The 26561-nt window shown below is 42.2% G+C and overlaps 1 protein-coding gene across 6 annotated transcripts in view; it reads right to left on the bottom strand.

Moving 5' to 3' along the window:
• LOC116820636 (carbonic anhydrase 3-like) overlaps positions 1–26561 on the bottom strand; it is a 106866-nt gene that overhangs the window by 28328 nt on the left and 51977 nt on the right. For 5 of the 6 annotated variants that reach the window (XM_032773257.2, XM_032773250.2, XM_032773254.2 and 2 more), the window contains one exon: positions 5477–5674. In XM_032773257.2, the coding sequence (XP_032629148.1) occupies positions 5477–5674 (198 nt within the window). Of the gene's footprint in view, positions 1–5476; positions 5675–6194; positions 6421–26561 lie in introns of those variants that run through there. The other variant, XM_032773256.2, reaches the window with a different exon arrangement.

Genomic DNA, 26561 nt, shown 5'->3' with positions numbered 1-26561 from the left:
CTAGCACTTCTTAGCAATGTGTATTTCTGCAATATCAGCCCTGTTCTTGCTAGAGTCTGTGAACATGTCCTGCCTCATACCAGGTTTCTGATACAACGGTTTATGTCTCAGGCTTTCTTCTTACTACAACAGGTACAGTGGGATTAGGTCATGAAAGGCCTTGAAAGTTAAGACAACAAGATTTAATGAGATATAGAAGGAGGAGCCAGTGAAAGGATGCAAAGAGAGGGGAGACACCATTAAAGCAACAGACTGGGAAAATAATATTTTCTGCAGCATTCTGAATGGAAATGAACAGGGGAAGAATGCATTTGTAAAAGCCAGAGAGAAGGATGTTTCAGTAATCGAGACATGACATGATGAGAGCTTGGACAAGTGTTTTAGCTGTATGGATGGATAAGAAAGACTGCATGTTAGAGATGTTATGCAGGAAGAACTAGCAAGAGATTATATGAGCCTAGATATGAGGACCTAGACAGAGATCTGCATCAAAGATGGAGCTCAGGTTACATGTCTGAATGATTGGTATGTTGTTCACACTGATTAAGAAAGGAGGTAATAGGAAGGGCGGGAGATGAAGATTAGTAGCTGTGTTTTAGCCATGTTGAGTTTTTGCTAATGGCTATGAATCCATGAGATGTTAGAGAGACAGACCAAGACTTTAGTCTGGTCAGGAGAAGAGAAGAAGATCTGTGAATCATCAACACAGAGATGGTAGTTGAATTGGTGTTTATGGACGAGATTAACTAGGGATAAGATGTAGAAGGAGAAGAGACGAGGCCGAAGGACATAGCCCAGTGGAACAACCATAGAAAATTGGAAAGCAGATGAGAAGGATCCTCTGAAGAACCTCTATTTTACTTTTACTTATGGGGAAACTGAGACGAAGGCTAAGTGACTTATCTAAAGTCAGACAGCAAATCAGTGGCAGAGCTTCTAGCAGTTTCCTAGTTAGCAGCTAGACAATGCTATCTTCCTGTAATGTGAGGTGTGGGTCTAGAATAGATTGCAGCGCTTAAAAGGAATCTCTTTGGGTTTTTGGTTCTTTCTAACTTACAGATGGCTTTGTTTAACACACTAAATTTAAGTAGGATTACACCAAAATAAAAGCCAGGCTTAGGCTAGATTTTTCAGTTAGAAACAGAGTTTTTAATTATTATTTGTCCTCAATGTTTCTATCTCAGAAGCCAACAAATGAACATTCGTTCATCAAGAGTTGATAAATAAAATGTTCTTTGTGAAATGTCTGCATATACAATTTTTACTTTAAAATTCAGTTATCAGGTTTATGCATGGACTACTTCCAAAGAGAAACATGCCTCAAAAGGCTGTAATGTGGCAGTGGAATGTCCTGCATGAACACAGGGGAGGCTTGCAGGAAAGAGTGTCTGAACTGGGCAGCTCCATGCTCCTCTCCTGAAGCTGACAGAAAGTCAACAGCAGGAGGATGGGAGTGCAGATGGCCAGAGAATTTGCACATGAGGAGAGACACTGGTGCCTTCCTGGGGATGCTCCAACCTTGGAAGAATCAGGAAAGAAAACATATATAACCACTGCTGGAATACCATGTCCAGTTCTGGCATCCACAGTTCAAGAAGGATATTGTTAAATTGGAGAGGGTTCAGAGAAGAGGACTCAGAGAATGTTAAAGGATTAACAAACATGCCTTACAGTGATAGACTCCAGGAGCTAAATTTATTAAGATTAACAAACAGAAGGTTAAAGGGTGACTTGTCACAGTCTGTAGGTACCTACATGGGAAACAAATACTTGATAATGTGCTCTTCAATCTAGCAGAGAAAGCTATAACGTGATCAAATGGTTGAGAGTTGAAGCTAAACAAATTCAGATTGGAAATCAGGTGTAAATTGTAACAGTGAGGATGATTAACCATTGGAGCAATTTGCAAATGATCCTGGTGGATTCTCCCTCACTGACAATTTTTAAATCCAGACTGGATGTTTTTCTAAAAGAATTATTTTGGGGGTATTCTATAGCCTATGATAGACATGTTAGACTAGATGATCACAGTGGCCCTTTGGGCCTAGGAATCTATGAACCTGTGAATCTATGAGTACTACTGGAGACACACCTTCCACAGCTGCCTTTCTCTAGAAGTTTGGGCTTTTAAGATGCTGCTCAGAAACTGGAATGTTAGAAGTATTGCTGGGAGAGATGGCATAATGCAGGTGGGGTTCTAAAAGATGCATAATAAATGTACTTCATTACATGTTCCAGCATGGTCCTGAAATGTATGCCATAGTGAGCTCCATCACATACCATTTGTGTGTGACTATAAATGGTCACAGATATGGGCCTGGCCATATTTGCTGGAAACTTTAAGAAAATGGAACAATATCTAAATGTTGTGATTTGAACTTATTTATAGTGTAAATATTACATTATTGGGTAAAAATCCTGAAGTCTTCATTTATTATCATTGTTATTTAACATCTATATATTGTGCCATAGGTGTGTGTGGCAATTTACAGAGAGAATGAAGACCCAGCTCCTGCTCTAAGGCACTCAGAATGGAGGCTGAAGTCAATGGGAATAAGAACATCAGGATCTGTCTCATTATTCACTTTATTATACTCGGAATCCCATCCACAACTGCATATGCATCTGCATGTGCAAACACAGAACTGATAAGAAGAGACAGAGCAGTGTGAAATGAACATTTTTCTGCCTCTACAGTATTATAAAGTTCACCTTCTTTCACCAGTCACTTTTTCTGTCTCAGATCAGAATCAACAACTTAGTGAGCAATTAATCTGAGCAAAATTCAGACTGTCCCAAACATTTCTGCACTTCATGGGACCAAACATGGCATCAATACTATATATTGATTGTGGCTAGGCATTTCATATTTTACCTAAGGTTATTGTTAATTATTATCAATAGCATTTATTTGTATAACAGCATTGCCTATGGACTTCAGTAATGGATCAAAGCCTGGCAGTACTAGACACTGTACAAATACGTAAATAAAGAGCCCCGAAGAGTTTATAATCCAAATATATGATGAGAGACAATAACAAGTGGATGCAACATACAGATGGAGAGCAAAAGGAAAAATGAGACAAACATGATCAGGATGGTCAGCATAGTTATGGAGATCTTTCAATATACTCCAGCTACAGCTCTTTAATGATGCAACTTGATGTGGTGCAGCCAACAGTATCAATATGAAATTTCAGTGGTTAAATCAATAGATTTTAAATATTTCTAGCACTTGCTAAGCAGCATCGATAGGTATATCTAGTAAAAATTTATGGCCACTCTAACCCTTAAGAGCCACATAGTAAATATGCAGCATATTGCATGCAGTTGTAAAGTATTTGTGGGTGGACAGGTTAAAAAGAGTAATGATAACAGTGTTAATGGTTGCTTTAAAGAAGCTCATTTTAAGCTAAAATTTCTCAGACTTTTGTACCTGAGGTCTCATTTAGTAGAAATTTTATAGGCCTAATCCTGTAGTCCTAACAGGCAAAAATCTAATTATTGTCATTGTTTGAGCAAGGAGAGCAGGATTTGGGGTTTATCTATATAGCTACATTGCTTTATCGATTCCCTCAATTCCCCAGAATCGGGCCCCATGCTGAAGAGGGCCCCGCGTGCACACCTAAGGGGGTCCCGCTCTGATGGTCTTCAGCAGCATTTCGGTGGCAGGGGTCCGCTGTAGGGCTCTTCAGCAGCATTTCAGCAGTGTGGTCCATTCCGGGGGTCTTCAGTGGCATTTTGGCAGCAGGGGTTCTGCTCCAGGGGTCTTTGGCGGTATTTCAGCAGCGGGGGGTCCTTTGGTGCTGCGGAAGAACCAGAGCGGACCCCCCCGCCACTGAAGTGCCACCAAAGCCCCAGACCACCACTGAATATTCCAGTTGAGCCCTGCGGGTCTTAAAGCCAGCCCTGGCTGCCAGCCTGGGGTTCCTTGGGGGTCCCCAGGCCAGCAGTGGGTGCTGAGTGGGGCCAGCGGCCGGGACCCTGGCTAGGAACAGGGCAGCAGCCAGAACCCCAGAGCAGTGGTGGGCTGAACCGCTCAGCCCGCCACCGCGTGCCATCAAAAGTCAGCTTGCATGCCACCTTTGGCACGTGTGCCATAGGTTGCCAACCCCTGGTTTAGCCTTATGTACAAAGGAACTAAGGCTTTGACTAGCAACCCATCAGAAGCAATGATAAACAGTCTAAACCATTTAAAGATGGAAAGAGAGACACAGTGGGTGAGGTGTCTTCTATTGGTGAGAGAGACGAGCTTTTGTGCTTACACGGAGCTCTTCTGCTAAAGGTCAAATGGAACTCTGCAAGAAGACGGGTTCACCCTACCCATGAACTGAAACAAAAGACTGTTCTCAGTATAAGAGTGAGAGGCAGGGCACTCTGCAGCCAGTCACTGAGGAAAGCCCCAGAGGAGCAGGGGGTGTCTGTGAGTATTTGGATCCTGGTTTATCTGAAACCAGCCAGCTCTGGAAAGACAGATTTTTTTGCAGCGGGGGGGAGGGGGAGAAATCTACTTTATTAGCTAGGAAAGGTGAAGCAGGTTCACGTTTTATGTTTTGTTTTGTATTGTAACCACTTGTTTTCACCACTATCTCTTGTTTCCAGTTAAATTTTTATTCCTTCTTAAATATGCCCACTTTTGTTTTATCGTAAGCGCTCACCAAGTGCTATGAGTGATACAGAAATGGTGGTTTATGGTAAAACTGGTAACCTGGGGTACACTGTAACTTTGGGTGTAGAGGCTCTGGAATGCCTATGAGTAGCCAGTGCGAGGGGCTGGATATCACAGGGGAATGATTCAAGGGGCTTGGAGATTGGGGGTGCCTGTTGTTAACCTGCAAGGCGAAGTTAGGGCTGGCATGGCCCAGAGAAGGGTGCTTGGGGGCTGATAGGCTAATGGTATTAAGGAACTAACCCCCCAGCATGCACAAGAAAGGCTCCCCCTTGCTGGAGGTAGGGGGTAACTAGGTGACTTACAGTACATTGCTTTATCAAATATAGTATGATTACACTTTTCAGAAATGATGCTTTGCTTTTACACAGGCATTCCAGCTGTGTACCTCACATGTAAAATTCACTCCTCTCACAGAAAACCTGAATATCTGGGCTCCATGTAGGTGGAGTGCAGTGTGGCTGGGGGGGTGAAATCCAGCCTCCAGGGCCAAGATTCCATGTCTGTTGCAGCCCCTCCCTCCATCACCCCACCACCACCACCTGAGACTGCACCTAGGGGCTGCTATAGCAGTCACAGTCTCCCTGCCCCAGTTGTGTTGAGAATTGGGGCAAATGGACCCTCTCAAATGCAGATCATGGTCTATCCCTGTTCCATCCCTAATGTGGCCTTATGTGCTGGTCTGTTCAAGGCCAGTACAGAGATCCTTCAGCAGTAACGAATAAAGCAAAGCATAGGTTATCTTCCAAGCACTTTGCAACCATTAACTAATTCAGAAGAACTTCTTAAGATAAAACTAAAACTAACCTGATCTATCAAAAGTGTCATCAAACACAACTCTGCAGGTTCTCCCATTGTTCAGTATGGTCTTCGCTGCACCAGGATCATAACCAACAAACCAAGGTGGTAAAGAGGGGTCATACTGGACCTCTTTGGAATTGATTTCAATAGGTGACTGATGGTCTCCTTTGGCAATAGGGTAAAGTTTGTGCCAGTGCTCAGGTCCTAGGAAGAAATGCAAAGGAAAGTCATGAAAATCTCTTCCACTTAGGCATAAAAAGTTGACATTTGTTTAATACAAATACAAGCAATGTTACACATCATTCACACATCGCCTCGCAGCTGTGCCATTCACTGCGGACATTTTTCCTCCTTTTGGTTTTCAGACGGAGGCATCTGAAGCATTAGCCCTGACTCCTTCTAAGAAACTGTTTTTAGAGATGAACATGTTGCTTAGCCATAGGACAGCACCGCCCCTTACAGCTGGGGAGCTGCAGCCACCTGGATTGCTGCGCTCCAGGAGCTGTCCAGTATCCACTTCCCGGGTGAGGAGGAGATCGGACTGGGAACGCGGGTTGATCTGGCTGTAAAGTTGTGCCCAGATTTATTATCATGGAAGCAGAAGATGCAGGATCCAGGAGCCAGCCCCCACCTAGCCCAGCCCAGCCCCACTGCTTACAGCGTCTGCCAGACAAGCGGTGCAGGACAGATGCTGAGAGCGGAGACCGCACTGCCCCTCACTCACCGTTGTCACTGTCATAGCCCCACTGGGCCATGTTCTCTGTGCCGGGTCTCAGCGCTTTGTGCCTGGGCTGCTCTGGCCGCTCCTGCAGGACGGTGGCGCTGGCTCCACCAGGGGCTCTTATAGGCTCCCGCCAACTCCGTGCCCCCGTTGAGGCCGGTCGGGGTGGAGAGGGACAGAGGGGTGTGTGTCTGGCCGGTGCACAGGGGGCGGAGAGAGCGATCCCCTCCCCCACTAGTCCCCACCCGTCGCCTCTTCCCCGGGGGCTCCTGGGTCAGCCCAGGCAGCAGCTGGGCAATCAGACCAGCCTGGGGCGTGTCTATGCGCACCGAGGGCCCTACTTGCCAGCCCGGGGCAGCTCGCTCTGCCCCGCTTCCCTGCCCGTCTGGCTCCCACTTGGCAGGCTCATCCCCCGCAAAGCTAGTTCCCTGCCAGCGCCGCTTGCTGCAGCCCCGCGGGATCGTCAGTTCGTATTTGTAATTGAACGAGGGGTTTGTTTGATCCTTTGCCCACTCGGGAGGTGGGTCTGGGGAAGGGGGGGGCAGGTACAACTGATGCTGAGCGGTTCACACATTAACCAGACACTCTTCGTGCTGCCCTGCGCCGAGACATCAAAGGCCCCCGCTGACCATACTGACCCCGCTGCTCGATTTTTACTTGGAATTGCCCACGTGCGCTGCGAGGAGTGGGGTGAGAACCCTGGTCATGAATGGCGGCTCAGCGCGCTGGCGGTAACGTGCATCGCCCCCCAGGCTGGGTTAGTGCCGAGGACGAGATTTATCTTCATGGCTTCTTACTTCGGGGCGTTACACAAATCACTGCACAGAGCCGTGTGTAGGAAGAGCAGCGGCGGCTCCAGGCACTAGCGCGTGTCTGGGGCAGCAAGCCCCGGGGGGCAGCCTGCAAGTCCCTGCAAGGGCTGCAGTCAGACTGCCTTCCATGGCTTGCCTGCGGGAGGTCCGCCAGTCCCGCGTGCTTGGGGTGGCAAAAAAAGCTAGAGCTGCCCCTGGGGCAGAGAGACTGACTTATACTTAACTACATGTCTTATACCACTCCCTTGCAGCAGAAGGTGTTCACAAAAATGTCCATAGTGGCGGGTTTTGTTCTTCCAAGTTATTTAAATGTGTTGTGCATTGCAAACAGGGGACCGGGCTGGAATCTCTGTGGCATATTTAAATTTAAATTTCAAAAGTACAGCTCTCTTCCCTTGTACTCTAGTGACTCCAATCAATTTAAACCAGTACTACAAATAAATTACAATCTCAGTAAATGCATCAGTGGCAGTGCAGAGACCACATAATTCATTAGATGAGTTATGTCATTAAGATGCTGCCCTTGGCTGACTCAGACTGGTTTTAACTGATACCGTCTATTTCATGGTTCTTAGTCAATGTTTCATGTTTCACCATTAATTATTAAATGTTGTGCTCATTTTTTTAAAAAAGGCAATCCATTTCCAGCTAAGAATAGTCTGTTAGAGTCAGAGACAATCTAAATTTGTTCCTTATAGTGAACTTGTGGAAAAAATTCTGGAGGGAATTTGAGAACGGAAACAGACTTCTTGACAAAGCTACTGTCTCCTCCTGCATATGACATGGTAGAAATCATTTTCATTATGGAAGGATTTAAAAATATAGATAGGAAGCATAAACTGTTGGGGTTTCAATCTTGAAAAAAAAATCTTGCTTCCCACTCCTACCCTTGCTGTCAATGTGAATTGGTCAAATTCTTTGGCCAGGTTGAAAAAATGCAGAGTATTGATATGTTACATTGAGTAGACACCGTCACATCACTGCAGCTGTCTGACTGTGCAGGCTGACATAAAGAAGCTGCTCCATGCTAATAACTTCTCCATAGCATAAAATTTATGGTGCCACTGCTCATGTTTTATCGTGTTTGACAGCTGCTCCCATTCCTCTCTGGGTTCTGGTAGCAGGAGCAAAATGGCTATATGCAGCATGGAGATGGCTCCTGGAGAGCCAGTTTGCAACAGCAGAAGGGCCCAGATGGGAATAGTACCTCAAGGAGACACAATTTTTTCCCCACATTGTGTTGATCTTAATTCTGGGGTTAGAATTCCACAAGGGATGAGTTTGCTTTAATCCCTGCATAAACGCTACAGTGTCCGATTTGCTTCACAGCCTCCTGCACCAAGGCAACATTGGGAGTAAATATCCACTTTCCTAACCTTTTTAAAGGAGCTACTTTCTTTAAAGAGGAATCCTATTAAGTTGCAAAATCATTATGCTATATGAAGGCAGTCTCCAAGAACTTCCTTCCTTCCATTCTGACTGCACTAAGTAGTGAGTTACACACCAAATTGCATGCAAAACTCTAATCATACTTGTTGACTTGCATGCAGCCTGCAGGTGAGTTACATATGTGGGAAACACACAGCCTGACCCAGAGCTCCCAGGCGGGAGTTGATTTTCAAAGCTCCACTACAAGAATAACCAATTAACTCTTCCCCAGCATAGTACTGAAGTGGGGCATGAGTGAGGGCTGACAGGTTGAAGCTCAATCCATATGAGACATTATATTGGTAGGTCGAATGGCAGTGATATCATCTCCCTTGATTAAAGGTGTGTATTTGAAAATCCAGTTTGCAATTTTGCCATCCATGATCTGCACTGGTTACTTACTGGCTTCAAGGTGAAGTTCAAAGTATTATTTTTGACCTATAAAGCTCAAATGGTCTGATATCTGCCTACCAGGGAGACCCTGGTTTCCTCTTGCAATACTACTACACTATGATCAGTAGAGATGCCTAAGTTCAGAGTCTCTCCAACCTAAACTGGTGGGGAAGGGGGTTGCTGGCAGGTCATTCTTGCATCCAAGAATTTTAATCTCTAGACTGTTAATTTAGTCTCTAGACTGTTAATATTGATTTCCCATAACTCTTAGAACACAATGGAAGTTCCAGAAGACTGGAGGAAAACAAATGTTGTGCCAATATTTAAAAAGGGTAAACAACATGACTTGGCTAATTATAGGTCTGTCAGCATGAAATTGATCCTGGGACAAACAATGGAATGGCTGAATGAGGACTTAATTAAAGGATGGTAATATAATTAACATCAGTTAACCTGGGTTTATAGAAAATAGATCTTGTCAAATTAACTTGATATCATTTTTGATGAGATTACAAGTTTGATTACAATTAGTGTTGATGTGATGTACATAGACTTCTGTGAGGCATTTGATTTGGCACTGCACAACATTTTGATTAAGCAACTACAACAATATAAAAATCACTATAGTAAGCATTAGATGGATTAAAAACTGGTCACAGTGGATAATCAGCTGAACATGAACTCTCAGTGTGACACTGTGGCCAAAAAGACCAACGCAATCTTTGGCTGTGTAAACAGGGAAATATTGAATAGGAGTAGGGAGGTTATATGAACTCTGCATTTGGCACTGGTCTGACCGCTACCAGAATACTGTGTCCTGTACTGTTGTCCACAGTTCAAGGAAGATATTGATAAATTGCAGAGGGTTCAGAGAAGAGTCATGAGAATGATGAAAGCATTGGAAAGGACAGGGATGGGGCACACGACTTACAAGGAGAGGCTGAGGGAACTGGCTGTTTAGTCTGCAGAAGAGGAGAGTGAGGGGGGATTTGATAGCAGACTTCAGCTACCTGAAGGGGGTTTTCAAAGGGGATGGAGCTAGCTTGTTCTCAGTGGTGTCAGATGACAGAACAAGGAACAATGGTCTCAAGTTGCAGTGGGGACGGTCTCGGTTGGATATTAGGAAATACTATTTCACTAGGAGGGTGGTGAAGAACCGGAATGGGTTACCCAGGGATGTGGTGGAATCTCCATCCTTAGAGGTTTTTAAAGCTCAGCTTGACAAACCCCTGGATGGGATAATTTAGTTGGTGTTGGTCCTGCTTTGAGCAGGGGGTTGGACTGGCTGACCTCCTGAGGTCTCTTCCAACCCTAATCTTCTATGAACATGCCTTATAGTGAGAGATTCAAGGAACTCAATCTGTTTAGTCTAACCAAAGGAAGATTAAGGGGCTATCTGATCACAGTCTATAAGTGTTTATATGGGGAGAAGAAATCTAATAATAGAGGGATCTTTAATCTAGCAGGCAAAGGAATAACAAGACCCAGTGGCTGGAAGTTGAAGCTACACAAATTCAGACTAGAATAAGATGTAAATTTTTAAGAGTCAGAGTAATTTACTACTGGAACAATTTACCAGGAATTGTGGTGGATTCTCCATCTCTGAAAATTTTTAAATCAAGATTGAATGTTTGAATTTAAACTGGAATTAATTCATGAAAGCCTGTGATATACAGGAAGTCAGACTACATAAGCACAGTAATCCCTTCTGTCTTTAATTAAGATATTAATTTATTCTCCTAGAGGGGCCCTTGACTTTGGAATTAATTTCCTTCACCATTGACAGCCCAAAAGAGCCCCAATCTGTTGGCCTTGAGGGCACATTGCAAAACCTATCTGTTTTCTCAGGCATTTGAAGAATGGGCGGACAAACGAAGAAGAGACTCTAATGTGGGATGAGTGGATTTGTTTGTTCAGTTGCTTCAACTGGCTGATTTCTTTCTTTCTGAGGCTTTGCTGATTGTACTGGCTTCTTGCATGTTTTGCATTTGAAATATGTTTTATATGGTGAGACACCTACTGCTATTTGGCACGTGCTCTTTATTGGTACTGACAATTAAAAATAAATACTTAAAAAAAACAATCCAGATAGCATTACCGCAGATGCTGTTTATTCACATGTGTCTTTTTGAAAACTCTACTAAGCTATTTGGCTCAATAACATTGTGTAGAAGCAAATTTCACAATTTATATATACCTTATGTTTAAAAGAGTTCCCTTTTGGTTTCAATGTGTTGCCTCTTACTTTCAAGGGCCATATTGTTTTTATATAATGAAGTCATTAGCAGTGGATCACCATAAAAGGTAATATGTCCTGGTAGTGGGGATTGGAAAGATGTCTCAAAAATAGTATTGCACATATGCTCTTCATTTAGGCATGATTTTTCTTTTGGAGAAAGTACTCTCTCCGTGTACCTCTCAGAATTAGTAAGATTAAGCATTTTTTTTTTCAAAAAGAAAACAGGCCTAGTAAAGAATTTATTAACTGTACATATACAGCTGTGTGTATGTCCACAATGCTTTACAGCTACTTAATGATGCTACACAATGACAAAACTTTTCCCCAAAGATTTTCCAGTCTAAAGGTACAAACACAACAGTGGAGAAACAGAAAGATGTGGATGGTCTTTACAGCCACAATGCTTCACAGTACAGGTTCATTTTCCCAAATTTGCTGAAGGAGAGGCAGAGAACTTGACATGCACTACTTGGAAAGCTGCCCCAAGTGTAAGAGTACTAAGAAATAATATACAGAATTAGGAATAACAAAAAAGAGACAAAAGCTATATTTTCAATAACATTAAAGTGGCTTAGAATCTTAAGTCCCATTTTTAAAATGGATTTGGGCACTCTGGCTCTAAGGGTACATCTACACTGGCTGGTGTGGGTCAGCTGACTCGGGGTCACTGGGCTCAGGCTGTGGGGCTAAAAATCGCTGTTTAGATGTTCAGGCTTGGGCTGGATCCTGACCTCTGGGACCCTCCACTCATGCAGGGTCTCAGAGCTCAGGCTTCAGGCAAGTCTGAATGTCTACATAGTGATTTTTCAGCCCTGGAGCCTGAGCCCTGTGAGCTCAAGTCAGCTGACTTTGGACAACCACAGATTGTTTACCTGTGTGTAGACATACCCTAAGTCATGGGCGGCATGTATAAGAGGCTTGGGGAGGCTTAGCCTCCCCATAAAAGGCTGGTCATGCAGGGGGCAAGAAATGCCAGATGCATAAATGACTCAGAAGAAAGACAGATGAGATAGAATACGAACCTGGAGAATGTAGTGGTTGAGGCAGGATGTTATAGTGATGGCACATACCTAGGCAAATGTTCATAAAAGCTGACCTTTAACTATTGCTTGGGATAATACTAAGGTATCAAAAGTGTTAAAAAGCCCACGGAGAGTCAGTTACACCTGTTCATTGCTATATATTAAACAATGTTTGAAAAGGGTTATTAAAAAAAAAATAAGTACGAAGGTAAAAAAGAAAAACAAACTGGAAAGAAACACACATCAGAAAAGAAAACCCCAGTATTTTATGGATATCAATACTTACTTAGGCCCAAATTCTGCCACATGTAACACCTAGGGCACGATACAATGCCCATTGAAGTCAATAGAAAGATTCCCTTTGATTTCAATGAGTTTTGGATTAAGCCCATAAATAATATGGCGATAGGGACTTTATAAATATCAATAGACTTTAAGGCCAGACGGGACGCAGACATCTAATCTAATCTATCAGTCTTAGTACACATAATGAAGTTTTTGGCACTGGAGTTCAACACAAGTTGTTACATAGATATTTTCGGCTGAGTGCTGCAATTTTGTTGCAATTTCAGTGAGACAAATGTTCAACTGCGTATCTTTCCTGTGGAGTCTGGATCTCTATATCCAAGGTGAAGTTAAAAAAAAAGTTACAGGTCAATTTCTGCCCTTTAAAACAAGAACATAGGAATTCAACACATAGCACTCCATAATTTCTCTAACTAGTTGACTACTATATTTTTGCAACAGGCATTCACTTATATGGCACTCACACTGAAATCCAAGTCTCAATACAAGAATGAAAATGTGAGCTGAGCTCTCTGCTTTTATATACTCTGGCACAGTCTGACTCAGGGTAATCCAGGAATGAAAATCTGATCTAAGCTGTTTGCTTTTATAAACTTCAGACGTGTCTGCTCTTAAATTCCAGCAGATTGGCGGCTCTTCTCTGCAAAGGTAGAGCTTTTTGTCTCATGTTGACCTTCAATTGTACAGTTTAGGGTGAATATTCAGTCAACTGGGAACACATAAAACTGAAGGGTATCAGAACAGTTTGGAAAAAAGTGCAGATGATTACAGAGAAAGCCAGTATTTTTCCCTAGCCATCAACCCTAATTGTCTTGCCAGAAATATTAAGGTGGGTACCAAAATACACATACACAAAAGCTGAAACTAATCCCTACATAAACCATAACAATGGTCCCAACTCCCAATCTCTTTGTATCTCTTACAATGTTCACACTTCCTTTTGAGGTGAGCTCACTTGATCATGTTACGCGTGATCTTTATGAGAAGGCACTTTGGGGATAGATGCTTATGTGCAAATATATTGTTAATCTGTGTGCTTTCAGAACTGTAAGACACATCCTGCCCCTACTTTGTGCAGCTGTACAAGGACCACAAAGTATTAGAACTGACTGCCATGGGGAGTGATGGGGCAGTCTGTGAAGAGGCTTCACAGAAGGAATTTACAGCTCTTACAGAAAAGTGCTCAACAGAGGCACCCTCCATAGCAGTGCACAGGACTGTCTGAGTATGGGGGAATGGCAGGAGACTGGATCTGCAGGTATGAAAATCCACTGACCAAAGCCCCTGTCGTGTTAGTGGTGATGGGGTCAGTGAGTACAGAGACTGCTATAAGCTATAGAGCCTGGAGTGGGTGTGCTTATGTTTCACAGACCATCACCAGACAGCAGAGGAGGATTCCATTCATATCAGCCCTTACATAGCTCCTCTGCAAAAGTCCTTTTACTTGCACTTTGCTCAGCGGACCCAAAATTAGCACTGTCATTGATTGATTAGCAGAATATCACTTCTATATTTTACCTCTCTTCTTCATTATTTAAAGTACACCATAAATATACACCTCCCTCTACTGACACATGAAAGACAAGATCCCTAATCCAGGAGCCAGCAGTCTAATTTGGACAAGTACACTAACAATTCCAATGCAAGTGACCAAGGGATATTGTCGGCTAAAAGATCAAAGTTGGAAGGGTGTATTTCCTTCTCACACATATGCTATTTAGACTCTGCAGTGGTGGATAGATATTTTTCTCAGTAATGTTAATCACTGTTAGAATGAGGACTGTGACAGAACAGTGAAAAAGAGCCAGAAAGCTCATACCAGATTGGCCAGTGTGAAAAAGACACAAATGGCTAGATTCACAAAGTCTGAGTTAGGCGCCTTGGTTCCCTGTGCAATGAATGGGGAGAGACTCACAAAAACCAGCAAGCCAAGTGGTTTCCTGCCTAAGTAAGCCAGTGGGTTGTGCCAAAGCCAGGGGTGTGTCCTAAAACCTGCCCATCTCAGGCACTTTGGTGTCCAAGTCTGGGCTGCAAGGAGGCACCTCTTTCTGCTTGAGATTCCCAGCTGCAAACCCTCTCTTGGCATTAGGTAACTACACTGTTTCTGAAAGAAGCTGGGGAAATGAGGAGGAGGCCAGAGTGAGCAACGCATGCGGATGACTATTCATTAGAGCATGCATGTGGGAGACCTGGGATAAAATCTTCCTGCGCCACTGACTCGTTCATTATTTGGTCACAGGGGAAGAGCTTTAACAGAAAACTCTGATATCAGACTATCCCATTGCCTACTGGTTAGGGCATGCTCCTGAGTAATAGCAGATCACTGTTCAAATCTCTTCTCCCCTTCAGGTACAGGGGTCATTCAAACCAATGATCTCCCACATCCCAGGTGGCTACCAAAACTACTGGGCTAAAAGTTATGATGGGGGGCCCCCTCCCCAGGTTTTGTATGAGCCTGCCTATGAGGTCCTTGCAGGGTGAGTTAGGAATGCCTATCTTGCCTTGGTTTACACATCGCCTTGGGGTTCTGGCTTCCAGACGTGTAGACTAAGGCTAAAGCGTGCATGAGCGGAAGCAGAAACATAGGTGCCTAGGGAACTTTAATTGCAAAAATGTAGGCACTGAGTGAGTTTAAGCATCAAAAGGTATGGCAGCAGCTAAGTGGGGGTCTTGTGAATCCCAGTGGGGCCTGATTTCTGGGATTTAGGCACATAAAGTATCAATTAGGCACCTAAGTCCTTTAGTGAAGCAAGCCCAAAAATGCCTATGTAGAAGGCCATCTATTTTCCTAGGTATAAGAGGGTTATATTTGGCAGGAGTAAAGACATGGAAACCCTGTTCACAGCCGGATCTGCACCCACATGCCTGCCAAAACAAACAAAGGAGTCTGTGTAAGTTATGTTGCCCTTATAGAGTACAAAGATATGCTTAATAGTCCAAGTTACTCACTTTTTTTTCAAGAGAGATCAGAAATGAACCCAGCAAAACGGCTGCTCAGACCCTTTCATCTCTGGTCTCAGAATTTTCCCACTACTGTTTAATTGAGAATATGAGCAAGAGGCTGTTAAAGCATTGTTCAGCCAGGTTAGATGGTCAAATCGCAGCCTGTAAAGATTTTTAACATGGGATCATGTGGCTCTATAAATTCATCCCAATATCTCACTCAGACTGTGTGTGAACATTAACCTAGGAGTCCTCATATTACTTTTACGAATTAGTAAAGAATAGTTGTCCTTCTGATATAAATGTATTATTACCTGCACTTCATACATGTCACATTGATGGGATTTGGTCCTCTGCTGACAATTTATACTGCTTTGGTGATTCCTATTATGAAAATGTCACAGGAGAAGCATTAACTCCTGAGCTAGAAAGATCAGGTCTTTTGCAGGAGTGGCTTGTAAAGAATCTCATTCCTTGTGTGTTCCTTTAATGGCACTAGATTCAGCAAAATATATGGCAATGGTTTGAAAACTTAGTATTGAAAAAGAGAAATACATGTTTTCAGTTTCAAAGGAATTGCTGGTATTATCTTACCCTTTATTATATGCCATCAGTTAATGTATTATCTCACTTTTGTTTTTCGCACATGCGTATAAATCTGACCCCTACTGCAATTTTAATTCATAAATCTTAGCACAGGTGTTAATCCCTCAGAAATGGTTTCTTCCTCACCTACCGAGAGACAGAAACATTTATGAGATCATCAAATTCCATTTGGAGCAGCTCATAGTTGTTTGGTCATGATAAACAGGTGGTTTTAGCAGTCTTGCTGAGAGGCACATTTAATCTACATGCAGAAAAAGAACACATAATAGAGCCATTTATGGAAATAACGGATCATTTTAACTACAAAAAGAAGAGTCACACCAACTCTTTTTCTGAATTGCTTTCTTCCTCACATTTTATGGTTTTGACTTACATTTATTACTCTTTTGCCTTTGCATTTCATCATGAAATGAATTGGGCAAAATAGAGAATGTGATACCTTTAGTTGGCTCAACAAATAGTCATACTAAAATGTTTTTAGCCCTATTCCCAAATCTCTCTTCTTCAGATATTGGCAACAAAGGACCTTTTTGGTTCAGAAACTTGTCATGGATTATTTGTCAACCCACGATCCATCTTGTCCCCTTCCCCTTTTTCTTGCAGGCAAATATTTTCTGCAAGTCATGAAATTAAGATATTCCAGCAGCCATCATTGTTTGGTTAAGAAATGACCAGCCTTGAAAGCTTATGCAGAAGATAAATACCTAATGAATTTACAACTGTGTGCAGCAAATATTTATTCTGTTAAACCTCTCTAGTGCTTACGGTCAATGCACTATCCAACAGAGCAGTTTCCAGAAGAAATAAAATATCAAAGGTCAGCAAAACAAGCTCAGTTTAAATCACTGCCAAGTGACTTAAGAACTTGTAAGTATGTAGGTATATAAAAACCACCTCACACTCCTAAATCACTGAAGTATCTGGGTATATCACAACCATTAGTAAAGGGATTATTTTACAAATGGGGAAATGAGACACAGAAAGTTTAAAGGTGGGATTTTAAAAAATGACTAATAAGATTTGTGCTCCTAAATCACTTAGGTGCTTTTGAAAATACCAATTTGCCCACCCTTCCACAGGAAGTCTGTGGAAGAACAGGATATCAAACGCAGATCACCTGAGTCCCAGTCCAGTGCCTTAATTAGAAGGCCATGTTTACTCCCAGAGAACATATCTGCATACAGTAATACTGAATGATAGCACTGTAACAGATAGACTTTGATCACAGATAAACTTCTGTTTCACCAAAAAGATCAAATTTGCTACAATGACAAAATGGGATAGGAAGCAGGAAAGTGGAAGTAGGAGAGGAAAACTGTGGAAGTAATTAAATAGAGCCAAGATTACCACCTATTTCAGCAGTATTACTAGTGATTAGGTTTAAAGAATGTTGGCAAGGTTGTTGTCTGTGATTTTACTTGCAGAGAGGAGAATTCTCTACTTATTCCTATTTGTTTTTAAAAGAAGAAACAAAACAGGGTACCAGATAAACTGTAGTTTGAATAAATGCTAAGTATAGAATATATAGCTTCTTATAACCCACCTTTGCATAATTACTGCAAAACACAGTCAGTACAATGGTGATAAAATGTAAATATGAGTTAACGAGTTGATAAATCTGCTCTCCATTTTTAGTTGAAAGACTTAATTCAATAAAGTATTCCAAATACAGGTGACATGACATGAAAACTGATTTTTTTCAAAAAAAGAATGCTAATTATGTACTGTCTCCAAGAAGATTATTGACAGATGGCTCCGTACTGCTCTCATAACTGTACATGTAAAGCATAAGCAGGAAGAATAATCCAGGTACATTAGATGCTAACGCAAGCCTTTGTGCTAAACTGCTTCTCTGCTACAATACTACAGTCACTCATAAAGTATGTTACTATAGGTCAGATGAATACACACATCATCGACTCCTGTGTTTCAGGAAAAACAATATAGGTGTAGTTTAGCCAAAGAGGAGAGGTTTTTAGCTACATTCCAGTTATATATACATTTATGTCTGAATATAAGGAATCTATTTCAAGACTGCAATATATTTCAAGAGATTATTGGAATAAATAACACCTGGTAGCCTCCTCTCACTGCTAGTCAATAAGGAACTGTCCATCCAAAGGGGATTTTGCACAGCTGTCATCTAAGTGAAAAATCCAAACAGAAGAGCTAGGACTAGTTAACAGTGCATGAATGTGAAACACTTGCTGGTGGATTTTAAATCAATATGCAACTTTCTCCTCTGGAAGAGATGCAATAGGCAAAATCCAGTTCAGCTTTCTTATGCAAGTAGCCCAACTGAAGACAGTGGAGTTTTTCACTTGAGTAAGGTGAACAGGATTTGAAACAATATAGATACTGGCCCTGACTCTTGGCTGTACCCATAGAACACAATGCAACTAGAGAGGAGGGGATGTGCAAAGGTGGCTTTAGCACTCCACTAATCATGAGTCAATTGTATGCTGAGCTGGGCCAGTCCCTGGGCATAAATTAAAACAGAAGAAAGGCTGCTCTGATCAAATTTATGTCAATTGGCAACAACTTCCAGGGGCCAACATGGCAGCTGAGGATGGTTGATTTGCAGAGAAGTCCTGGCTACACCCCTTGTAGCAGCAAGAAGAGGGGAGGCATAAGAGTTACTACACTGTCTGTATACCATTTGATACTGGTGTGATCTTGCCTTACATGATCAGCTATACTTGTTTTAAGGCTATTTTGCACCACGAAGTGGTGCAAAGTGACTGTACTGCAGTGCAGAAGATAGCCCAATATTCTTATCAAATAATCCAGGCATAATTATTCAAAACACACTGGAAATATAAAATATCCTTTTAATATAACAGCTTTTGTGAGAGAAAAGAACACAACAGAATGGAAAATGATTACGCAAAATGGGAGTGGGACTGCGACAGTTCGTGGCACGGTGCACATGGCATGTCTGGCAGTTTGAGAAAGGCATGTCACACTGTGTTTTTGATTGAGGAATGCCATAGTTAGGAGGCATGTCACAGCCAAACAGCCAGATTGTCACTGTCTTTCACTTCACTGAGTTGCATGCCTGGATATGGAAAGCATGGTAGGCGTGGATGGAAATCCCATTAACAGTCAGATCTTTGTAGGAAGAGCTGCCAAACCAAAAAGGGCAGTATATGGGGATAGGTTCTGCTGCCTTCATAACGCAAGGAGATTTGCCAGTTTATTCACATTTTCTTTTTTGACAAACAGCAGAATCTACCATACATAGACAAAGATTAGACAGACCTTTTCTATCCCTTTTTATTTCAGTCAGCATATAGTGATATATTGTCAGCACAGTACATAGCAGTGCACATGCCAAATCCCATCACAGTTATGCTACAGTTCAGTAACCAGTCCATCATCTACATTCATTTTTACTCAATAAAAGGTAAACTAGCATGAAAAGAATAAACAGCAGTTTACTTAGCATCAGCAGCTAAGAGGCAAAATAAAAGAATTTTCCCTGTGAAATCTGATCAAATGAGCATATAATAAAGAGAAGATCAGAATCAATGTATGCATCTAATCAATGAATCAATACATACATATGGGACTTCTACAGCATAACATTTTTATCCATTTAAGGTACAGCTTCCAGATTTGGTACAGTGAACATCATAATCACTGTAAGTAGGTGACTGTTATACATTTGTCATTGGAATTTGCTTACATGACATGTGCACTGAAATCCAAATCTCTATTCAAGAATGAAAATCCGAGCTGAGCTATCTACTTTTATACACTCTGGCACAGTTTGACTCCAAATAATCCAAGAATGAAAATCTGACCTTTTATAAGCTCCAGGCGTCTGCTCTGAAATTCCAGCAGACTGGCAACTCTTCTCTAGCAAGGTACAGCTTTATGTGTCTTATTGACCTTGAACACTACAGTCTGACAAGAACGTTTAAATAGGTGAGAACAGTTCAAATCAAACCACAGAAACATTCAACTAAGGCCAGAAAGACTAATAAAATATGGCGACTGAGTTGTCAAACCACACTGATGACATTATCCATGTGGAAATATAGAAAAAAAAATCTTAGTTTGCAGCATATCTGCTGATTCAGCAGATTAGAAACTTTTGCCTTTGCCAACCACCTCAGTAAGAGCATGTTGAATGAAACAGGAGTACCTCAATAAAGGGAAGGTTGTACAAAGTGTAACACAACAAAATCCAAATGAGATACATGTGAGGTGAAGCAAACCAGCTTCTGCTCTAGCTAAAATATATATATGGGGAAGCGGCTGGTGACTGGCAGACCCATGGTCTCTAGAGAGAACAATATTATGGTGGGAAGGTCAGTTGTGGTCCCCTAAACTCTCGTTCTAGGAGACACACTTCCTGTACATTCTCCCTGGGAGATAAATGCTCCTCAATGAGTAATCTTTAAGAGATTCACGCTCCATACAGGCTCCCAGTTTACAGGACACCCATTTCCCATGAAATGCCTGACACGCCACATATGCGCATAAGATATTTGCCTTAACCGATATCCACAAACATCTGTCTCTAGATTCAGCAGGAGATCAGGGCAACTCTAATCACTTCTTCACCATGTCCTTTAGAAGATACTCCTCATTCCCCTCTAACTTTCTGTGGGGGCTGCACATGGGTCTGTTCTTGGTCACATTTTCTTCCCCTTCTACACTCTATCTATGGGTAATCTCATCTGCAAACACAAATTCAACTCTATGCTGACAACTCACATCTCCCTCTCTCTCTCGCTCTCCAAGACGTGTTTCTTTCTGTCCAGAATAAAATACCTGCTTATCTCTGACACATTCCTATGGGTGACGTACGGATGTCTCAAGATTAACATGGCTAACACACAATTCTTAATCTCCCTCCTCTCTCCCAAAAGCATCCTCTCAGCCTCCTTTCTTGATTACTGTGGATAAAATCTCCAATCTTGCTTCTCACCCAGCCGCATAATCTGGACATCATCTTTGCTTTATACTTTTCTCTAGATCCTCACATTCAGGCTCTGTCTAAATGCAATCTTGCTCCTCTGATATCCATTCATAATGGTGTTGCAAAGATCATTCTCCTAGTTTCTCCAGAGTTTACATTTGTGTAAATACACTGATGTCAAAGGATGTAAATTTTACTACCAATTTATTCCTATGTAACTGAGAACAGGATTAGGTTGTGGATTATAGGGCATATCTGCACTATATATATATATAACCATGTTTAATGTAACTGTCTTGTTACATGCCATTGGAATAACAATTAACCTGGTTTTACATGTCTAGCACAGCCGTTTTTACTGTCTGTTCTCTCCCTCCTCCTATTTTTTTTCTTCTATCCACATTTCATCAGCTTCCTTCTCCTTTCTGCACATTTTTTCCTCTTGCTCTGTGAAGAACACCCGTTGGTCATCTTCCCAGCCCCGCATTTTATAAAGATTATCCTGGAGAAACTCCTTCCATTTAATGTTTTTCTTTCCCTAGAGATTATTTGGAGCATTATACACACAAACACACAAAAGATTGGGGCTTGGCACTTGCTTCTGGTTGCCGGTTGCCAAAGCAGGTTTGTCTTAGATACCTACCAGCCTATCAGTGCATTTCTCTTTCTGTCAAGGTCGCAGAGCTTTGGGTGGAGCAAGATAACAGTATGCAACACATGTTCAATGTATGTTTGCAACACACCAAAAACCAGCAGCCCTACAAATTTGGCTGTGACGGGGAAACATCTATCAACATTGTCTCTGAATTTTATCTAATCTCAGATGCACGGCCGGTGCTACCATTAAGGTGAACTAGGCGGTTGACTAGGGTGCCAAGATTTGGGGGCACAAAAAAGCAGTGCCCCCAATTTTTTTTTTTTACAGCAGTTCCTCCCCGAGTATGCGGTCGCTGCTCCACTTCTCCTGCCTCCCAGGTTTGCAGCACCAATCAGCTGTTTGGCGCCGCAAGCCTGGGAAGAGAATTAGAGCAGGGGCAGCATGCTCGGGGAGGATGCGGAGCAGAGGTGAGCTGGGGTGGGGAGGTGCTGCACGGCTCCCTGGGCCGGGGAGCTGCCGCGGGGAGAAGGTGCCTCAAGGCTGGGGGAGAGCTGCTACAGGGCTCCCCATCCCAACTCACCTCTGCGCCACGTCCTCCCCGAGCACGCCGCCCCTGCTCTAATTCTCCTGCCTCCCAGGCTTTAAGCACCAATCAGCTGACTGGTGTTACTCTTTGTGCTGCATTTGTACAGAGTTACAGGAGCAGGAAAATTTGAACAGGCAGCAGCATGCCAAGGAATGACATCAACACACTCCCTCTGTTATTAGCTGGTGCTTCTACTAGTGCAATGGCAACAGTGACCGGACTTAGAGTTTGGATGTGGTAGTGCAATATTACTGAGCAATGAATATGTCAGTCTAGGTCAGGGGTCGGCAACCTTTCAGAAGTGGTGTGCCGAGTCTTCATTCATTCACTCTAATTTAAGGTTTCACGTGCTGGTAATACATTTTAACATTCTTAGAAGGTCTCTTTCTATAAGTCTATAATATATAACTAAACTATTGTTGTATATAAAGTAAATAAGGTTTTTAAAACGTTTAAGAATCTTCATTTTAAATTAAATAAAATGCAGAGCCCCCTGGACCGGTGGCCAGGACTCAGGCAGTGTGAGTGCCACTGAAAATCAGCTTGCGTGCTGCCTTCAGCACCCATGCCATAGGTTACCTACCCCTGGTCTTGGTGCTTATGTTGTTGTCCTCTGAGTGCCACTATCGATAGTCCCCAGAGCTATCACGAACCCCAAACTTCAGCACTCCACACACCAGTTCCTATACCTCCCCACCCACAGCTATAATAAACAGCATGCTATCTGTTATGGCTGAGGACACCTTTTCTTCCTCACAATCATCATCATCAGCCCCCTTATCAGAGGAGAAGGAGAATAAAACCCTTGACAATAGAAGCGGTGTCAGAGGTAAATCTGGTGCAGAGGATCCTGCTCAGTTCTTCATAAAAGGGGCAAATGGTCCCTTGCTGGGTCTTTCACTCTGTGATACTAACTTGAATTACATTGATTTTTATGAGGCATTGGTTGATACTTCAGTTAAAGTCATATTTGGTGACAGAAATCTGCTGCTGATTTCACTTTGCTGAGCTCAGATCTGCTTGTTACTGTCCTTCATCTGGAAAGCAAGCAAGGTGCTCATCATACTATCAGATTTAGTGCACACTGATGGCTTAGCCATTTTTAGACAGGTGGTTCCAGATAGTTGCTAGCACAACAGTCCATATACCAGCAAAAATGGATGCTGAGGTGCTTGCTGTGCCTTGCTATGGCTGTCAGGTTGTTGGCATTTTGAATCAATCCTCCTGTCAAGGTTCTTTCCCTATTCTGAACTTTAGAGTACAAATGTGGGGACCTGCACGGACACTTCTAAGCTTAATTACTAGCTTAGATCTGGTAACTCTGCCACCGTCCAGAAATTTCAGTGTCTGGATCACTGCTTGTCCCCCACCCCAAAAACCTTCCCCTCCCTGGGCAGACTTGAGAGGCTTCACCAGTTCCCTGGGGAACACATATCCAAACTCCTTGGATCTTAAAACAAGGAGAAATTAACCATCCCCCCTCCTTTCCCTCCCACCAATCCCTGGTGAGTCCAGATCCAATCCCCTTGGATCTTAAAACAAGGAAAAATCAATCAGGTTCTTAAAAAGAAAGCCTTTAATTAAAGAAAGAAAAGTAAAAAAAAATCTTCTCTGTAAAATCAGGATGGAAAATACTTTACAGGGTAATCAGATTCATATAGCCCAGAGGAGCCCCCTCTAGCCTTAGGTACAAAGTTACAGCAAACAGAGGTAAAATCCTCTCAGCAAAAAGGGACATTTACAAGTTGAGAAAAACAAAATTAAAACTAATCCGCTTTTCCTGGCTACTTACAAGTTTGAAACATGAGAGACTGATTCAGAAAGATTTGGAGAGCCTGGATGGACGTCTGGTCCCTCTTAGTCCCAGGAGCGAACAACACTCAAAACAAAGAGCACAGACAAAGACTTCCCTCCACCAAGATTTGAAAGTATCTTGTCCCTTTATTGGTCCTCTGGTCAGGTGTTAGCCAGGTTTACTGAGCTTCTTAACCCTTTACAGGTAAAAGAGATATTAACCCTTAACTATCTGTTTATGACACCCCCCGCTTCCTTGTTACATACGCAGTATTATCCTGTGGGATAGTTGGGAAGAATTAGAGTTTTAGAAGGACCTGAATACAGATCACTTTGTACAGCTGATGACACAATACACTTTATGATGACCTGTCAGAGAGATCTAGGAAAGTAGGCCGACTGGCTCACACAGTTACTTGAACATGGCTAGACACTGCTTTCATCACAGTAAAATACCCATTCTAGACTGATTCTGATAATCATGCCTTTCCCTACAGAAAGATCAGCTACACTGTTATAGATGGGAGATGTACAGTTTTGAGGACATGAGCCATGCATTGAGTTGAGTTTTAAAACTAGTTAGAAACGGAATAAAATGTTGTAATCTAGACAAGACCTTACTGATTCTTGTTTCACTACTCTAAAAATATGCTAAATTGGAATGGAGAAATAAAAAAAAAACACATCAAAATAAATTAAGAATCCCTAAGGAGGAAAAACCTGTAAAAAATCTTAAAGCAATCAAAGCTAAAGCCTTTAGACTACTGCAGTATAATTACTCACACTTCAGCAACACCTCATGCAGATGTCTGTGATTTTCCCCCAGTACATCATAATTATACAGAAAGGAACATGTTCGTCATTTGGGCATGAATAGAAAACCAGCACCCCTCACTTCTAATCACAGTTCCAACACTGATATCCTCTGAGGATTTGGGCAAATCACTCAGTCTCTTGGTGCCTCAGATCCTCTGTCTGTAGAAGGAAGATAATAATGTTTCACCTATTTCACAGGGCCATTGTGAATTAATTAGATAGCTGTAAACTGCTTTACACATGACAGGAGATACGTAAGTGCTAAGTATCAATTATTTAGTACTGGAACACCCATACTGCAGGATTTAAAATTGATCCACTATAAAAATCAACACGGTTCAGTAGCTCTCAAATATCTCATTGTTTTCTTGTGCTGCAATGGTCTACATTGGCAGCAACCTGAAATATATACTGGTACTTCTGTGTTGAAAAGTCTCAGTCTTTAATTTTGCATAGTCATCTTCACTAATAATTTTTCATCTGTGCTCTTCTATCTGGCCATTTTCTAAACTCTCAATTTCATATACAATAGGCTTTAGCTGCATGTCTTTTTTTTTTTATAGCTACTTAGCAGAAAGTACATCAAAGTACTCCATGACATTAGGCATAGAAGGAATTCTTTCTAATCTTACATCACCGTACCTTTTACTACAGCTGCCATGAAATCAGTGTTTCAATTATAGATCTCACACACATTGTTGGGCACCAAGTCAGCAACTTTCCTTTGTTTTTTCCAGGGCCAGTAGCATTTGTTTAGCTATAAATGTAGAGATGCTGTAGATCCTGATAGCCACGCTGAGCTCCACTGAGACTGAGGAAAATATGTGCTTTGTTGATACTCTCTCATTCAAGAGACAGGAAACTTCACAGAATGAAAAGCTTATAACATTTAGGATTTACATGTGGAAGCCAGGACCATTAAAAACACAAAACATTTGGGCTATGAAAGATGAGAGGTACATGGTACTTTAATATCTTCCCTTGTCTACGAATTGCACAGGGGCATTAACTTCAGTCTTATGATGCTAGCAAAAAAATGCCACCTGAATGGAGAAGAGGGATATAGAGGAATAAAATGGTAGTCAAGTAATGTGTGTCCCTTCTCCCTTTGACCATTTAATGTTAGGCTGAACAAAGCACCAGTAGAAATACAACAGGGAATAATCCTGCTTTGGCAGAGAGATGAATTAGATGACTTTCTATTTCTAGCTTCTACCACTTTATACTATGATTCTATAAATCTGTAAGAACAGCACCCAGGACCCCAGCTGGACCATTCTCCAGGCTCTAGCAACATAAATCTGCACACAAGCTCTGCAGACAAGTGTGTGAGGAAAATATAGGTTCTTTCTGCATACAAATGAATATGAGACTTCTGATCAAACAAAACATTAAATCTGAGGATCTTAGATATCAAGTGTAAAATTAGATATAACCCCTACAAACAAATGTTGCATTACAGTTGAGGTTTTCTAGTAGCAAGGGAAGCTGAGGCCACTTTTAGTCTGGCCCCACATGGCTTCTGGTGGCTAGGAGAAGTTGGCGCAGCTGCCTACTCACAGTTCTGCTTAATGCAAGTGCTTGCAGCAGGGATGTGGGCAGGTGTGACAGGGATGCTAAATGTCTGAGTCTCACACCAGATGCACAATACTTGCCAGCCCCACAGACAATTTCACCACTGCTGCTGAGTGTTCTTCTCTGCAGTTTTGGGCATCTGAATAACATTTGTGTATATCTCTGCCTCAAAGCTCCATCTTTCAAATATGAAGGCTATTTACCTGTGTCGTAGCTTCCTACTCAGATTTGAACCTTAGCGTTCATAACCTGAGAAGCTAGCATGAACCCCTCTAAGCTTAATTACCAGCTCAGATCTGATAGGCTGCCACCAGCCAAGAAT

The sequence above is a fragment of the Chelonoidis abingdonii genome, chromosome 2 (assembly GCF_003597395.2).
Source record: "Chelonoidis abingdonii isolate Lonesome George chromosome 2, CheloAbing_2.0, whole genome shotgun sequence".
In the NCBI taxonomy this organism is placed as follows: Eukaryota; Metazoa; Chordata; order Testudines; family Testudinidae; genus Chelonoidis; species Chelonoidis abingdonii.
This window is presented reverse-complemented; position numbering and strand designations above follow the sequence as displayed.